Genomic DNA, 18,552 nt, shown 5'->3' with positions numbered 1-18,552 from the left:
AGTGTGTGTGTGTGTGTGTGTGTGTGTGTGTGTGTGTGTGTGTGTGTGTGTGTGTGTGTGTGTGTGTTTACATATCTTTGTGGGCACCAACAGCCCTAATGGGGACCAAAATCCTGGTTCCCACAAGTTTGAGGCATTTTTCAGACTCAAATTGCGGTTTTAGTTTCAGGGTTACAGTTAGGTTATCGTTAGGATTAGGGGCTAGAGAAAGCATTACGTCAAGTAGATGTCTCCAAAATGATATGACAACATGACTGTGTGTGTGTCCGTGCACGCACTGATGGACGGTGGGAGCAAACAGGAAGTACAGGCCGGACTCGGACAGGAAGAACATCTCCACAGTGTTCTCTAATATTAGCTCTGAGGGTTTCTCAGGATGTTTGAATGTCTGCATGTGAGTGATGAGCTCGGAGTAACACACACACTCCACCCTGTTTCCGTCTTCTTTGTATCCGTCTTTCCCCTCTAACACACACACACACACACACACACGAGCCCAGTGATGTGGTTTCCTTCAAGAGGTTTAAGAAGAAGTTTTTATTGAATGTATTACTTTATTGAAGCAGCTGCAGGTGGCTCGTATGAGCCTGGATTGGACACACGACCTGTAGAATATTTGTGCAGCTTTTCAAAGTCCACCTGAAGGACGTGCGTGGTTGTAAAACGCTGGTATTCGGGGCACCGCTGCACTTATCTTTTGATCTGTGTCTGACATGAGATAAGCTGCACCTTATTTATAGTTAGGAGATGAGCTCCAAAGTGGAAATTGCTGCAAAACAGCAATTTCCACTGCAAAACATCAGACGTGACCTGCAGCAAAATTAAAGCTCAATGAAGTTTTTATTTATCGACTTTGATTGAACCAGGAAGTCTCGCCGTCTGTGTGCAGGGCGCGTGGGCGGGGCAGCGGGCGCGCATACCCAAAACGTGTTTAAATACAACAGAACCAGGAGCTCTGCAACAGTGTGTGCAAATCAGTGCACACAGCTGAGTGTGCGCTTTATACTCAGTATGAAGATTATGACCTGATGAGTCTGCATCACAGTTTTTGGCCTTTATCATAAAAGAGCCACATTTAGCCAAAAACAAAAATCTGTGTGTGTCTCTAACAACGACGCAGCGTTTAAAGTGTGACTCTGTGGTCGATCAGTGTGTTCACACTCTAACGCTGGCGTGGCCAACTCCAGGCCTCGAGGGCCGGTGTCCTGCAGGTTTTAGATCTCACCCTGGGTCAACACACCTGAATCAGAAGATGAGTTCATTACCAGCCTCTGGAGAAATACAAGACATGTTGAGGAGGTCGTTTCGCCATTTGAATCAGCTGTGTTGGATCAAGGACACGTCTAACACCTGCAGGATCCCGGCCCTCGAGGCCTGGAGTTGGACACTGCTCTAAAACGTTTATGAGTTTGGTTCGTGCACAATCACCTGCAACATAATCGATTCAACACCCAGCAGCCTGATTGTGACTCAAGTTTAATCCAGGTTTCCTCTGTGATGCTTATTGTTTTTTTATTGTAATGTTATGATGTATTTATGCATCTCCGGCTTCTGAGGTCCAGCAAAACGAAGGCCGAGGCGACATTTTTACTGTTGGGACCTGCAAAGAGTCAATCACAGCAATAATAATAATTCAAAATAAAAAAACAACTTGTCAAATCTGCAGAGAGCTGCTGGAAATCAGACAAAGCTGAAACAGTCATTTTGTTCCTGTGGATATGAACCTGAGGCGTGTGCTCACTGTGACGTCCACTTTGTCTTTACTCGTCATCGCCAAAGAAGTTGGATCTCTGCTCCTTCAGAGAGGAAAACGTTATTATTTGTGCGTGAACCACAGACTGAAGCTGGTCAGCTGACAGGAAGCAGATGGTTTTACTGTGAACACGTATCCCTGTGTTTAAAACTGTCTGATAAGACCCGGCTGCTTCCTTCGGTTTGTTGAAAACGATTTCTGCTCAGGGTCTCGGTGCTGCAGGGGACATGGACACTTTGGGGTTTGAAGGCTGAGGATGGTGAAAGTTTTGGGGCTGATTGAAAGCGTCTGCCCCTCCCAGGGGGGGGAAACTGTGGCTCTTTAAACATTTACTCACAGAGCGAATTTTAATCTTATCAGTTTGACCTTTTTCACATGACGCAAAGAACAAAATAAACGGGATCATTTAAATATGAGTGTTGTGGAGGCGGCGCCCTGCAGCTGTTTAAGCACAGATTTAAGAATCTAATGTTTTTGCTTCACATTTGCAGTAAAAAGCTGCAGATTAGACTAAAGTTCCTCTTTAATCTTCAGCTCGATCGGCCCTCTGCGCTCTCTCCCTCTCTCGCTCTCCTCCGTCTCCTCCCCTTATGCCAATGAGTGGGTGACATCATCGCTGAACTGTGATTGGCTGCCGTGGGAGTAGCCTCTCCCTCTGGCGGCCCCTCCCCCCTGCACTCTCGCCTCGTCTGCTGAAAGGTGTTTTCAGTGTCTGAGAGCTGCTGCTGCTGCACACCGCAGGACAAACCACTCTTTCTCTGCCTCCCTCCACCTCCTTTCTCCGTCTGCTCCACCTTTTCATCGAGCAGGGTCTGAGCGTGCGTTTGAACGGAGGATGGGTGGAACTGAGGGGAAGGCGTGATCCCCGGAGACTCTGACAGATGGATGAATGGAGGGAAAACAGAAGCATGATGCCGCCGCGCGTCTGCTGAGCCAGCGATTGTTGGCTCCACGCTAGTGAAACGGAGACTCTGCAGTTCTTCTGTCCTCCTCTCAGCTCGACTGAGGAGCAGGGAGCGTTCCCCTCGGTGTCGGAGCTAAAACTGGGATCACTTCTCTAAACTCACTTTACGTTCTTGTGCTAAGGACTCTTAAGGAGTCGGTGGTCACCTGGAAGCTGCTCCTGCTGCAGAGAAGTTGAGGCTCTGAAGTTTGTCGCCGTGGAGCTCGAGCTCATCCTGGGGGGAGATAACCTCTGCGGGCTTGTGTGACTCACTTATAAACTTTCTGCTCCATGTGGACGAGCTCCATCTAAGTCTTCTGTGGAGTTTAATCATGGAGCTTCAGAGCGCCACGGCCGGCCTCCCCGGCCCCCTCGCGCCTGGACCCCTCTCCCCAACTTCAGACTACGGCGGCCCCCTGTCCCCGGGGTCCGGATGCCCCGGCCCGTCTCACGTCGCCAGTCCCGGGCGAGGCCCCAGCCCCAGCCTCAGCCCCGTCAGGGGGTCCAGCCCCGGCCCCGGATTCTCGGGCCAGGCTGCCTTCAACTACAACCAGCTGGAGGGGAGGTTCAAACAGCTTCAAGGTAAGATGAAACAAGGAGCCCTCAGTGTGTGAGGAGCAGCGCATGCGGGGGAAAGCTGTGTGGGCCTGGGTTTAGGGTTTCCTTTAATGCTGTGGGCTGCAGTTTGTTTGCATTTGCACACTTGAAGGGTTGAAACAGTAGAAGGAGCCGTAGGAGGCTTTCAGAGCAGCAGCAGAGCTCCAGAGAAAGTAAAAGGAAGTAAAGAGGAGTGCGGTCGCGCTGGGATGGTGGCTGAGGCGTGCAGGTGTCGCCCTGACTTTATTAATCATTATCACCTTATAATGAAATCAGAGCTGGCTGTGGATGAGTCAGCAGCTTGACCTTACCTCTGCAAATAAACCGCGCCTCACGTTCACACACTGATCACAACTGACGGGCTGACGGTGACCCGCTCGCCGAGGAGCGGTGCGGGGGAGGCAGGGAGGCGCTCCCACACCCACATTTTTTCACGTAGCTGTGAAGTAATCAGGCTGGAGCTCCTCAGCAGGATGCTGGCCTCCCGACACACGTGCCGTTTGTCTCTCCTGACTTAAAGCTCAGGAATGTGCCCGTTATTAATCGATGCAGCGATGACATCGCTAAATGAAACCAACAGCTGAAGTTTTTCTTCTTTGTTCCGCTCTGCTTATTTCCAGCTCGACTGGAGCAGCTTTGCATGATCCGCAGCTGGAAATAAGCCTCCTGTATCTCAGGCTGACGTACGTCGGCTCCAGAAACCAAACCGTGTAGTTGTGTTTGCTTGCATGTGTGTGAGCTGTGTCGGTGTTTTTCAGCAGGCAGCAGGAAACTTTCTGCCACACGTTTACACTGAAGGCTTGGTTTGGTTTGTACGATGGAGCTGCTTACATGCTCTGAGCACAGGCTCTACCCGGGAATGTTGGTAGGAAGTGGGGTGGCTATGTCGGGCGGTTGGTGGTTCAATCCCAGACCGCTCCAGTCCGCACAGGAAAGTATCCTCGAGCGAGATGCTGAACCCCAAGTTTCTCTCTGATGCGTCAGACAGAAATCACTCAGGAGTGGAAAACGTTCCTGCGTGGAAGCGCGAGTGGCGTGTCTTCTGTTGCTGAAGGAGAGCAGCGGCGCTCAGGCGTGTAAACACATTTAACCTCCCGACTCATCGATGGACACTCGTATCGATATGAGCCGTTAAAATCGAATCGTCCTTGCACGCACAAACACTTCAGTTAAAAATTAGCAGCAGGCTGAATTTAGCAGAAGGCTAATGGAGCCTCATCGACCCGCTGACGCCCACAAACCTCCAGAGTGTCTGAAAGTAGCTTCCTGGCTGTTTTTTCTTTGTTGGGGGGGGTCACGCTGAGGTCACTGAGTCTTTGTGATGTTCTGTCGTAAGAATTTGACCGAATGTGAAAACGTCTGCACTCGAGCACAGACTGTACTCTGCTTTGAAAGCCTGGTTTCTTCAGTCCTGAGATTCCTGCTGTAACACGCGTTACTGATGCACACGCGTGTGCCGTGTGTCCGAGTTTAGTTCAGAGGCTGCTTCATGACTTCTTACCGAGTTGATATGTTGGGATCTGTCACACTCGATGTTTACGTGAGCGTGTTAATGCTGGTTTATGTCATTCATCTGGCTCCGCCTACCAGGGCTGACCTTTATCCTGTTTTTGACCTGCTCACAGAACCAAATCATTCAGACGTGAACTTATCAGATGTGTTTTATCTTAAGTGTTGCGCGGCATGTTCTGTTAGAGCAGAGGAAGAATCTAAATGTGGGCTGTGATGAAACATCAATCAGTCCATGAGGACGTCGACCCTCAGAGGGGTTTGTTAGCTCGTGCTTATGAAGGCATTCGAGGCTCTAAATTCATGTGCTGTCCCGTGTGGGGCTCAGGTGGTTCGGTTCCCAGCGGGTTATGAGCGTGGAGGCAGTCAGCCATGTTTGCTCCAGTTAAGAGAATAATCATGGGGGGAAGCGAGTCGGCCTGCTGCACAGACTCATGTTGGTACAGATGCTGGCTGATGTTGAAACGGCTCAGGAGAGCAGACGTCATCATTTTATAAAGATTTCATTCAAAGAAAGAAAAATGATCCTAATAAGACGCCTGAACCAGGCCTGCAGATGTGACACGGCTTCTCCGTGACCCCGCGGCTGCCTCCTGACGTTTCTAAATCAAATTTAGGGATCAGAGTCTGGACTGCATTTCCCTCCCTGAGAGGGAAGATCAATAAATACATGAATATGTAACTGCACTGAATTTAGATGGATGGATGCAAAGAAGACGTGATGACGGGACAGAGTGCAGAGATAAAGGTGTGATAAAAAGATGGAGTGGTAACAGGAAATGGTTTTTTATTTACATTAGCAAAACTTTGTTAGCAGTCACTTATCAACAGAGCCTGATCGTCCAGTGAGCACAGCGGAGCCACCGCCCTGTAAAACCACCAAAACCTGGAGGTCGTCTGTCTCAGGTGGCCTGAGCTTCATTTTAAAACCAGCTCAGTGGAAATACGAGCGATGCTGAGTGGATGGATGCTGGTCGCTGATGTTTCCGGTCCGGTTGAGTTTATTTCTGTTGGGAACTGAACAAGACGTGGTTTGTAATTGATATTTGCATGTGTGGATGAATAAATGACCCAGAAGGAGTCGGGTCCTTTGTTGTGCTCCAGCGGCCGTGCGCGGCGCACGCTGTGGTTCACGCCGGGATTCTAACATGAATGTAGAACAAACGGAGGCTGAGGCAGAGCGGTTACTGTAGCGCTGTAAAAACCCGCCATCTCCTGAAACGCCAAATCCCTCGGACGCGCTCTGCTCACAAAAACAAAACCACCATCCCTCTGTGCTCTCATCATCCCCCTCCCCTCCTCCGTGGTCCTGAGTCAGCCAATCAGCACACATCTCGGTGGTTTGGGATTCCTTGAGCTCTGCGCGGTGGTGGAGGGGGGGGGGGATCAGAGGGGGTGGGTGGTGTGGGGAGGGTGTCTAACATGATCCGAGCTCGCCGCGTCCCTCCCTCTCTGTGTCTCTAAAGAGAAAGAAAACACCTCGGCCGCCTCATCAATGTTTCATGAGCTTCTGCAGAGCGTCTGCGGGCGCCCCCGGCGCCCCCGCCCGGCCCGCCTCCTACCTCCACCCTCTTAGTGAAATTAAAGGAAGCTCCTTTCGTGAAATTCACACAAAGGCGGGGTGAGATGCGGCCTCGCTCCTCTCCCTCGGCCCGTGTCGAGTTGCGTTCGGGACGACTCGCTGAACCCGGCCCGTGATGCCGTTAGCACAGGATGCTAAGCTCCTCCGGGGCCATTTCATGTGTTTCATAAGCCAAAGTGTGTTTTCATGGTTCGGTGAATGACACCGACTGATTGGTTGGAAGTAGATTGCGTGACAGTCCTGGTGGTTTCCTGCTCGCCCCGCCCCCCGTCACAGTTCCAAAGGGATCGGCTGCTGGGTGTGTTGAGTATATATGCTTTTATTTGATCATCGCAGGCTTTGATTGCACTGAGATTTTTCCACTCGTACGTTTTTGCAAACAGAAAGATTTAGTGCTGCAAATCTTCGAGGCCGATCCTTGGAGCTCAGCGTCTGATGAGCTCATGCAGGAGTTTGTCTGGAAATCTTTTCAGCGCTGATTTAAGATTCAGGAACTTCTCTGTATGACTGATGATGTGCAAAGTCCTCTCTTTAACTCTATAAAGCCGGAAATTAGATTAAAAGTTGGACAAAACCCAGCTCCATAGCTGTGCAGGATCTACCCCCCCTCCTGCCCCCTGACAGCTGGGGCGGGCTCCCACCATCAGCTGTAACCTTCAGCATGACGTGGAGCCTCGCGACTTAAAGGCCTTCGCCATCAAAGCTCAATGATTAAACTGGAGTTTTTCTTCGATCTCTAGAAGAAAATATTTGGTTAGTTTGTCCTGTTTTTGATAGCCGCCATCATTTCTGGATCAAATGAAAGCTTGGTGGTGACGACGGACGCAGGAACCAGCGGCGTCGGAGGCGGGAGCAGAATGGAGTGATTGTTGAGAGCCTGAAGGTGGCACGAGGAAGCGTCTCAGGACGGAGCTGTGCGTTTCAAGTCTCAGTCCGTTTCCACTCGCAGATCTGCAGCTTGAAAGGACTCTTTCATAGGGACGCTCCACTGAGCACGCTCGCAGAGGGGGCGGGGCCAGTCTGAGCCCAGAGAGAGAGATGCATAAAAGCTAAAAATAAACAGAGGTAACGTGTTTGTTTGTGTCCACAGCTGCACACAGCTGTTTGAGAAGAGAGAAGTTCACCTCAGACCACAAACCAGCGAGGTCACGGCGCCTCGTCACGGCGCTTCAGATGCTGCTAATCAGTTTCTGAGGGTTTTCTGCGCTCAACCACCGGAAAGCCACATGACTCATCCAACAGAGCTGCTTTCAGTGAACATGCATTTAAAGCACGTTAAGGGAGTGAAGTAAGCACCAGCGCTTCTGTAATAAAACTGAGAGTTTGCAGATTTATTGACTCTTCTTTCTGATTTCCTGAGCTCGAGCCTGAAGCTGCTTCTCCAGGTGTTCTCAGGACTCAGGGGGCCGTAATCGGACCCGTCTCAGACCACCTCCGAGGTCTGGATGGTCACGACTGAGCAGCAGTGGAAATAACCCACAGAGTCCTTCATGAACGAGCAGCAGGGCTTTAAAATCCCTCCAGACTAACAGGAAACCGTCAGCTGATCTGGAAGCTGCTCGCGGTGATAATTTCACGTCAGGAGCTTTTAATAAATCACAATGTTCTCCATTCATCAGCTGCAGACGGAGCAGCACATCCACCCGCGACGCCGGCCAGCTCCTATTTTATTGTGAGCTGATTATTCATTAAACACATCTGGTTAATAATCAGTCATCACAGCAGCTTCAGAGCAGACGCTGGTTTCTGTGTCTGTGAACACCTTTACAGCCTGTACGCAGAATCTGCCCCCACGTGGGCCTTTAGAGCGCCACACCACAGGGACGCCAACCACGGCTTGCATACCCGGGTTCCACAAACCTTAAATTCTCCGTTGCTGACGTAAAATGACGACTTATGGCAGAACACCATGACCTCATGACCTCCCAGCACGGAGCCAGCGCCTCGTCTGGGACAGTTGTAGCTTCGGAGTTGTTGAACCAGGCGTCGAATGTTTTCTGTTGTAGATTATTCTTGTGAAGGCATCTGAAGCGCAGACGTCATTACAGAAGGTTTTAGGACTCGTATCAGTCCGGTCATGTGACCACTAACCACACGTCGTGTGAACGAGGCCCGGCCGTGCATGAGTCTGCGAGCACCGGGCGCTAAAACAAGTGCCCCAAGTTCAAGGATTCATGACTGTCATCAGGGAACGAAACGCAGTTACTGAGGTCTGAGTTCAAATCATTAAACGTCAGAATAAAAGTCATCAAAACAAACAAAAATAATTTGTTAAATGTGAAAAACGACCCGTTAGCTAAACACGGATACACGGATCTCTCAGCAGCAGTCAAACTGACACAAACAGGAAACGGAGCTGCTTTCAAAGTAAAAGTCACACCTTTTGAAACATGTTAGCCGCAAGCTTTTACTTTGAAGGCGAACGTTCTCGGGTTTTACTGCTGCTCCGTGCCTCGTTGGCGAGCGTTTGCAGACAGGTTGGCGACCCGTCGGGGAACACGTGATCCCTCAGCGGCGATGTCACGTGACCTCGGAGAGGAGCAGCAGCAGCTCGTGACCCAGTCGTCTCAGACTTATTTATCATTGATAATCAGGGTGATTGATCCTGACGCGAGGCTGTGACGGTCGCTGTTGTGAGCCGGCTTCGTCAGCGTTACAGCGCCGACCAATACTTGGAGCCACGCATCCGGGCGCTGCGGTGAAGCTTCTGTAATGAAGGAAAAGTTGATTTATATCGACGGCGTGCATTTCCTGGCGTCCGACGGCGCGGACACACACTGACGGCTCTGCTCGTGAGCTCGGCTTTGTTTGTGGGTGACAGTGGCGCTGAAAAGCCTCGCCGGCTCCTGACGTGTAGAGAAAGAGAGGAAGGAGGAAGGCATGGAGTCTTTATTCAGCTGTCAGCGTGACAGGAACAGCATGCCACACACACACACACACACACACTCTTCTTTGTGTGTCTTTAGTGTTTTCGGGCGAGCAGGTGTGGGAATGAGACTTCAGTGATTTCGTAAGCGCGTGTTTTGTCAGAGCGAGTGATCTTATCTCATCTCTGGTGTTGTGTAATGACCTACTGCAGGAATGTGAGTGTTAGAAGGGTTTGGCTGCTCTATCAGAGCCGGCGTGTTGCCTCGAAGGTCAGACTGTGTGTAAGGAATCCGTGCCGATGTTGGCTCGGCGCGAGGAGCCACAGAGACTTTAATCAGACGTTAAACGTTGGGTCATTAGAGGACTCTTTGACGTCCTCGTTTATTTGACTTCTCGCAGAGCAGGATGTTAATGCACGACCTGAAGAGGGGAAGGATGAGCTTCAGCTGCGAGTTTGGACTTTGTCAGTCAAATCTAAACACAGGCAGGATTTTTGGATTTGGTCCTGAGCTGAACTTCCAGAGGATCTCATCGTGAAGCAACAGGAAGTTAATGCAAGAGTTATTACGCTCCACTGATGGTTGTCTGTACATCATACAAAAACATACACACAGGCCAAAACAAAGCACGAGTGCTGATAACTGACCAGATTCATTCTTCTGCAGACGTGCACAGACGCCTCAGGCCTCAGATGATCCTGAAGCACAAAGCATGAGGCTAAAACTGAAAACGCCTCATTTTATAAACACAGAAAACACGCAACGGCCTGCAGCAACAAAAAAATGGAAAAGATAAAGTTTTGGAAAAGGAGACGACGTCTGAGAGGAAGCAGCCGTTTCTAAATCTGTCAGAGCAGCAAACAGAAACTATTGTTTCACCGTGTTTGCGTCTGTAACATCCCGTTCGAGCTTTGGCTTCCTTTCCTCAAACTCCCAGATACGCTTTCCTTTAAAGGCCTTTATCAGGTGTGTTTTTGAAATGCATTATAATCTAATATAAGCAGTGTTTCCTTCTTGAATCCGAATAGTGAAGAAGATTAATGAAGTGCGTGCATAATGACCCTGAGATCAAACCGACTGCTCACAGACTCTCTCGGACTCTTTGAGTCCTGCGACTAAAGATAATAAAGTTCAGTGTTTTTAACTAGAGCTGGACCGAGATTACTGCTGGTAAATAAGGACTGAAGCACTTTGGATTTAGAAGATTTGAGTCACAGAAGGTTGAAAAGTTCGAGTTTGCTGTTTGTCGACAGTTTCTGCTAAAAATCAGACAAACTGTCGGCGTGAATGTCCCGGCGAGGGGTGGGGGCGGAGAAACGAGCTGCATCTTGTTGGCGTTCTGCTCGGTGACATGAAGTCATCTTCCCGGATGAAAACGAGGGTCGGCTCATCGACATGAACCATTAACATTCCTGCGAAAACACAACAGCAGCAATCAGAATAAGCTCGAACAACGGGAACTCCGGCTCTAAGGCGGGGCTAAGGTCTGCTGTTTGGAGATGGACTGAGCGTGCTCAGTGGCTCTGATGGGCAAAGCAGCGAAACGGCACAGCGTCCTCTCTGAGAAACACCGTTCACAGGAAAGGCGGGGCCATGGCGTTGGTTTTGATTGGACAGTTCGGACGGTTCCCGTTTCTAACAGCGGCGTCATTTCTGCGTTTTCCGTCCGAGGAGACGAGCTCGCAGTATAAAAAGGTCTCAGCATGTTGTGCTGCTCACGAGACGCTGCAGCTCAGCAGCAGGAAGCGTCTCCTCATCGGCCTTGTGACGTCAGGAACCCAACGGTCCAACGACCTCCTGACTGATTCGAGTTCTTTCCAATTAAATTGCAGGGGGACAGCGGTGAAGATGAGTCTGCACCGGCGTGGACAGGGATAGCCGCGATCCGTCCTGCCCGGAGGCGGCGCTGAGTCGGCGCCACATATGGCCTCGGTCGGTTTAACGGTCGATAATCAGCCTGTGTCCTCGCCTCTCAATGCTCCTCTGTCCCCAAATCTGGCTCGCTTCCCCCTCCTCACGGGAACACACTGCCGCTCTGTGTCACATCAACCATTCAGGCGGAAGGAGAGGGCGCTGTGATTGGATGACAGGCCCCAGTATTGTGCCCTGTGATTGGCTGCCAGGCTCCTGCTGTCTGAGTTTCTGTGAATGAAGGTTTTAGTTTTCTGCTGAACATCTGTGCTCATTATTAACACACACACGCATGCACACATGCACGCACAGATGTTGCACAAAATGAGATCAAACACCTGCAGATTCTGTGGACGTCAAAACAAACCTGACCTGCAGGTGAGATTTGCATAAAGTGAGTCTGTGCTGTCAGACACGGGTGACAGTTACCTGCCTCATCCAGACACACCTGAGCACAGACGAACTGGGAGTTCCTCCTTTTGTGTGGAGGTTAAACAGCAGTGATCGGGGCTTTGTGCTGCACTCAGGTGTCTGTCAGGTGACTGCATGCAGGCGTCACCTCCAGGTGCTTCATAAGGTCGCCGCCCTCGGTGTGAGAGAGGACCTGAGCGCTCAGGTGATGAACGAGAGGGAAGTTTGAAGCCAGAGTTGCATCATGGAGCGGATCTGCTGAATGGCCCGTGTGGATCCGTGTGAGTCGGGGAGCGGCTTTTAGGATCAGAGGTGAGCTGCAATCAGCCGCTGCAGGAAGGAATCGCAGACTAAACCGAGCTTCTGCCGGTTTGTTTCTGTTGCTCTCAGTAGTTCCGACCTCCACACTCGCTCACGGGGGGGATCCTCTGAGGCCTCCGCTTCCTGTGGGAGATCAGGAATGCTGGAATCCTGGAACTGTTGAACTGGAAGTGTGTGTTTTGACAGGGTTATACGATCGTGCGTGTTTGGGAATGTCATACGATCCGTCAGGACTGGCCTGGATATGGAAACGCAGGCCCGTGTGTCAGAGAGCCTCTCTGTCTCTCTCTGTTAGTGGAAACAGATGTTTGATGTGTTCGGCCTGTCTGACACTCCTCGCTCGCCGCCGCCTCCTCGAGACATTTTCACGTTAAAGGTTCCTTGTGGCCATTTTGGCGAAACCTTTGTAAAAGTGATGAAGCTCGTGTGTCGCGGATCAGCGTCTCTGTCTAAATATTTGGCAGTTTTATAAATTTATGTTACATTTCTGTAAAATTCTGAAATGTTTTTTGTAACATTCACACATTTGTGACTCGTATTAGTTAAACTTTCTTCACTGAAGCTAATCTGAGCCTTTTATCTCTGCATCACATCGTGTGCGTGCGTGTGCGTGTGCGTGTGTGTGTGTGTGTGTGTGTGTGTGTGTGTGTGTGTGTGGTCATAGTTGCATAGAAAGCTTCATTAGTCATTACTGGATGAGGGGAAAGCAGTAAAAACTAAAGTAAGCGCTCAGACATTTCCTAAAAAATCCCCTCCATCACGCCCACGTGACGATAAAGAAACGATTGATTCCCGCTGTAAACCACACACACACACACACACACACACACACACACACACACACACACACACACTCTCAGGGGAACGCAGCTGGCATGTTTGGTGAAATGTCATGTTCGCTGTGCTCGTTTCTCACAGCCTGAAAATAAAAAGCTGTCGGTGTTGAACGCGACCATGACGGCAGGTCGGGACGACGCCGATGATGATGATGGCGCTCGTTCTTCGTCTGCGTCGTGAAACATCGACTGGATGTTGTTTGAATCTTCAGGACAAACATTTTGTCCGTTCTGTCCTCTCAACCTTCACTTCCTCTTCCTCACCTCTGTCCTTTCCTTTCTTCTTCTCTGTCGTTTCCTGTAACTTTTCCTCTCTTTATCTTTTTTTTTTTTTAACATTTCAAACTATTTAATATATATTAATATAATAACATTAAATACATTAAATAATCACTGACAATTATGATAATGATCATATCATATTATTAGCTCTTTATCTTTCTTGGCTTGTTTCCTTTCCTCTCTTTCACCCTTGCTCTTGCTTTAACTTCCTCTCCTCTTTTGACTCTTATCATTTGAATTCAGAATGCTTTGCTCTTTTATTTCCTTGTTTCCATCTTTCTTCTTTCTTTCTTGTCCTTGTTTGTTTCTTCTTCCTCTGGTTTCCTCTTCTCTCTAATCCTTTCCTTCCTTGCAACCTTTGCTCTACATTTAATCCCCCCTAAGGTCCCCTCTGGTTACGTTTATTATTTTTCCTCTTTCTTTTTTTTATGTATTTTATTTATTTATTTTTATCTACTTTTTGAGGATGAAACATTTTCAAATTTCGGACGAACGCCACAAACGCCGTCATGAGCTCGTGTCGACCTAGACTTCCCATGATGCATCGTGATCATGTTTATGAGAGCGCCGCATTCACACGATGATACGAGCAGTGATGCGCCTCACATGATGCTCATGCTCTACATTCCTGTGTGTGTGTGTGTGTGTGTGTGTGTGTGTGTGTGTGTGTGTTCCTTTTTTTTGTCTCAGTGGGGACGAATCACGCCATGCCCCTGTCTGGTTTGTGTGTACTTCCTCAGGCTCAGGTTAAGGTCATCCTCAAAGTGTGTGTGTGTGTTATTGACCCGCCCCATCAATACACCACTGTCTCCTGCAGGCCTAATGAAGCGCACACAGCTGCTTCTTGTGTGCTCAGCAGTATCTGTGAGGAAACTGAAGCCTGTGACATTGACTTCTGCTTAGCTGTGTGTGTCTGTCAGGGTGAGATTGTGTAGCTTTGCGTTAGCAGATGGTAACACTGCGTTTACCTCGGGGCCTCCCGTCACCTGAAATCACTTGGCGTGAAAAAAATTACAGACATTTGTGAAATTTGCAGGAAACTCTGCAAAAAAACTGGAAAAATAATCGTTTTTCCTGAAGCTCGTCGTGAAAATGAACATTTAAAGAATCAGTTTGTTGAAATTTATGTTAAAATGGTCGAAAGTGTTTGGCCACATTCACACACTGTGAATACAGATGTTCTCAGTCCCACTGCAGGTGTAGAAGTCGGGCAGAGAGCCGTGCAGGCTGCCCTCACTGGATTTGAGCGTGGTACCGGACGCGCGATCAGCTGATTTATCGTGGAATGCGGGAACGTTAGAGCGAGGTAGCCGAGTGCGTAAAAGCTGATGACTCCAACCCTGCTCACATTAACATCAGCATGCTGGGAGCTTCATGGCTGAGCAGCTCCTCTCCATAAAGTGCACTCTGAGTGGTCCAATCAGAAGAGAGAAGACTCCTTAAAGGGGCGGGGTCTAAATGTTTGAGGGTTGTTTCTGGGTGCTCGGGTGCATTTCCTGCTAAAACTAAAATAAAACCAAATAAAAGCAGACCTGCTGTTTCCCCCAGACAGGAGCTCAAAGATTAGACAGAAAAGCATTTGCAGGAATGCAGCCGGGCGGGAACGCTGCGACTGTTGGCAGCCCGCGAGAATATTCGAGTATTTCTCATAACTGGAGGTGAGCCGTGCTCAAGGCAAACGACACAAGCAGCATCATACCGAAAGTGTGTGTGTGTGAGTGTGTATTCATATCTTTGTGGGGACCAAAAAGTGGAATTTTACTATACTTATGGGGACCAAAATCCAGGTCCCCATAGACTGAAAATGTGGTTTTAGTGTCAGGTTACAGTTGGGTTACGGTTAGGGCAAGTGGCTAGATGTCCCCACAAGATATGAATAGCCGACGTGTGCGTGTGTGTGTGTGTGTGTGTGTGTGTGTGTGTGTGTGTGTGAACACATTCTCCTGCTGGGACGAGCATCTGCTGCTTTCTGAGCACAGGAAGGGGAAGCCCCAACATGAACACACACACACACACACCCTGCAGTAGGAAGCATGAAGATGGAGATAAGACGCTCGGTTCTCTCGGCGAGTTTAACTCTCATGTGATGATGTCTCTCGTGCAGGAAACAAACGTGCCTTAAAGAACTTTAAGCGGCCCGCCCTGAGCCTGTGCAGGCAGCGCGGGCCGCCACGCTCCATCTGCAGACACTACACCCCTGCTACACCCAAACATTTAGGCTAATGATGCAGATTTTCTGAATGCACCAGCTGACCTCCGGCCTGATGAATCCACGGCTTGCAGCGCCGCTCGCTCGGTGAAAACTTTGATGATGATCTCAGCCTTACTCCATGTGGGAAGCCTGCAGGGTGATAGGCTGCTGACACTTTGGTGTCACTTCATTCTACAGTTCGCACAGGATTTTAGTTTTTCTACCACAGTGACGATACGGTGTGAGGGTTCGTTTGGCTGAAATGTTTCTTCAGTTTAGTTTTTGTTGACTTTCAGAGTGTTTGTAAGATCCAGATGTGGATCCGTTTGGATGTTTCTCATCCCGACCTCGCAAATGTGCATCAGAGTGAAACTGGAGAGGCCGGGAGGCGTCGTCACCGAGTACCCTCGGAGAGCGGAGGGTATTTCCAGCCTTTCCAGCAGTCAGAGCGCAGATGGCTGTTTGCTGTTCTCAGTGCCGATGTTCTCGCAGTGAGGGCGGCGTTGAAGTGTTATCAGCTGCATTGTTGTGGTTTTATCTCTGGAACAAATTTACATTTTGCTCACTGAACCTGCAGCTTCCATTTAAAAAGGCTCATTCGATCCGATCTGAGCGTTAAAGCCAGAAAACAGCAGGTTTCATAGATTTGTGCAGACTGTTTGTTCCAGTCGTCCTCGTTGCTTCTTCCTGTTGATATCTGGGCAGTTGTAGACCTCGTGGCGTCTTCCAGCAGCTCCAGTTTGATATCGGAGCGTCTCCGCTGAAGGCCATTCAACACTGAGGCCATTGTCTTGCTGCAAAATAACAACACAGCGCGAAGGTCGTGGATTTGTGTGAACGTTTGTTGGACTGGGCAAATCTTATCGGCCCAGTTTCCCTGCAGAGGTCAGGCTGAGTTCAGTCCGGTGTGGAGGAAGAGCTTCGTGTTGGAAGACGACTCGAAGAATCTGTCGGTGCCGTGTTTTTATCTGCGGGAGTGACTTTAACCACCGTGTATGACTGCAGACGTTGTACAGCGACGATGCGAGAAGTTTAAAATCTGCAATCATTCAAAACCAACCTGTTCGATAACGGGTCAGAGAGGCCACGCCCCCCACAGTACCCCGGGTGTTTTTTGTCCACATAAAGCCTTTGGTGTGGTCAGTTAGTAATCAGCACTTTAAAGCAGCTCCACTTAAAACGTGGCATGCTAGAGTGTCAGCCGGCCGTGACCTTTGACCTCTGTCTTCACTGCTTGAATCTTCACAGTGAGTTCAGAAGTCAGCGGCGTGTGAAAGCACGCACAGAGCAGCTGTGGGTGGAGGATGTGTGGGTGTGGTGCCAGTTGTGAAACTTCCTCCTGTGACCTCCTGAGTTCACGCGCCGCCGTGTTCGAGCTGCGGCGACAGACACGTGTGACGAAGAGCTCGTTTAAAACATTAAACAAAAGCTCAAACACTCTGCAGCTCTGTTTGTTCTGTTTCTATAAAGACAGCGTCAGACTGACGGCGCTGCACCGAGGCCCGGGAGTAGACCCTAGATTATTATGAAGTGTCACTCATGCAAAGCCACGTTGTCCAGTAGAATAGATGGTAGGTGAGGGATCGTTTTAGACTTCTGGTTTTGTTTGGCCCCAGTTTGTGAAAAGGACCTTTGAGTTTGAATCCGTCGTCTGTTGTCTGAATTATGTAAGTGTGCGCTTCGATCGACTCGAGCGAAACAGTCTGGTCCCAGATGTCGTCGACCGCACCGAAGAGCCAAAAACTGGAGGCTGATCCTCGAGCTGTCCACTAGAAAATAAATGTATGTGTGTGTGTGTGTGTGTGTGTGGGCGATAACAATAACCAGCAGGCTCGTGGGAAATAAACTCTGCTGCAGGTGTGAGCCATCAGGCGACACTTCATCTGCTGCGTGTTTGTGTGAGCACGAGCAGAGTTCAGGTTTAGTCTGCTTTATCCAGCACAGGAGAACACACACTCACGTGTGTATTTATATCCTTGTGGGGACATCATTACCTAGCCGCGTACCCTAACCATCAAATATGAACGCCTGACCCTAAACCTAACCATAACCTAATTGTAACTCTGTCACTAAAACCACATTGTCTGAAAAATACCTTCAAACTCGTGAGGACCAGGATGTTGGTCCCCACAAAGATATGTAAACACACACGTGTTCACATCCAAACCCTGCAGAGACGAGCAGGACGCTCGGAGACTCCTGGCTGTGATTATCGTGTCTCACTCTCTCTCTCTGTCTCTGTGTCTCTCTCAGATGAGCGTGAGGCGGTGCAGAAGAAGACCTTCACTAAGTGGGTGAACTCCCACCTGTCCAGAGTTTCCTGTCGGATCACCGACCTCTACATGGACCTGAGGGACGGACGCATGCTCATCAAGCTGCTGGAGGTCCTGTCGGGAGAGAGACTGGTGGGTTACGTCGCTGTCAGGGCTTTTATTTTGAAGGAGTAGCAGAAACTGGAGACATGTTTACCATTCAGAGTGACGGGGGTGCGGTGGGTCACTGGGACGAAATATTCCATCAACAGCTTCATAAAAACAATCATACGTGACCTGAACTGATCATCAGGTGACTTTAATGTGACTAAATATTAGAAACACTCACCAAAGCGCCGAGAACGAGACGTTTTTAAGTTATCTCAAATATGTCTTTATGAGGGTTCGACGTCAGGACGGAGTCACGTCTGTTTCGTCCTTCCCCGCCTGCACTGATGGAATCGCATTGGACTTCTTTTTTTTTTTTTTAACCCACTTTGGGTCATTCGGGTCTGAACAAATCGTGAAAATAAGCGAAAGACTTTCTGCTTTTCAGCCATTGTCCACCTTGTAAAATGTCTCTGATGTTTGTGAACGTGCAGATGGAGGTAAACTCCTCGGCTCTGGCTGATGAAACCAAGCCGTTCATGGACAAAAGCTCTGTGCTGTCCTCGCTGCACAGCAGCAGCTGCCGGGCGTCTCCGCTCTCCCCCTCATCTTATCTAAAACGTTTATTCCTTCTCTGTGGAGATGAAATGAGGCGTTTATGGCTCTGGCAATCATTAACCTTCCTCTGTCTGCTTCACTTCAAACCACATCGGCTTCCAGCGCTCTCGTTTCTGTCTTGGTCGAGCTTTTTTTAAACAGATGTGTGTCATCGGAGGCGCCGCGTACACGTCACACCAAATATATAAAAACAGCAGCGCGACTCTTTAAGACGTCAGCAGAGGATAGAGAGGAGGAGATGATGATGATGATGATGATCAGCAGCTTAGGATGATTCAAAGCTCATAATAATCCTTCTTTCTCTTATACTGAGCCTCAGTGCTGCCCCTCACTATATCATCTGTCTGAACCACCAGTTTTAGCTCCTCCCC

General features: G+C 49.4%; 1 protein-coding gene across 2 annotated transcripts in view; it reads left to right on the top strand.

The window, feature by feature from the left end:
- Nucleotides 1–18,552, top strand: part of LOC101464111 (spectrin beta chain, non-erythrocytic 1) — a 100,614-nt gene that overhangs the window by 44,237 nt on the left and 37,825 nt on the right. The window contains exons 1-2 of one of the 2 annotated variants that reach the window (XM_014411831.4): nt 2,461–3,278; nt 17,457–17,608. In XM_014411831.4, coding sequence (XP_014267317.2) covers nt 3,029–3,278; nt 17,457–17,608 — 402 coding nt within the window. In that variant the 5' untranslated portion in view covers nt 2,461–3,028. Of the gene's footprint in view, nt 1–2,460; nt 3,279–17,456; nt 17,609–18,552 lie in introns of those variants that run through there. The other variant, XM_014411832.4, reaches the window with a different exon arrangement.

Source organism: Maylandia zebra, linkage group LG13 (assembly GCF_041146795.1).
Source record: "Maylandia zebra isolate NMK-2024a linkage group LG13, Mzebra_GT3a, whole genome shotgun sequence".
NCBI lineage: Eukaryota > Metazoa > Chordata > Actinopteri > Cichliformes > Cichlidae > Maylandia > Maylandia zebra.
The sequence above is the reverse complement of the archived record's forward strand: the minus strand, read 5'-3'. Positions and strand labels throughout refer to the sequence as shown.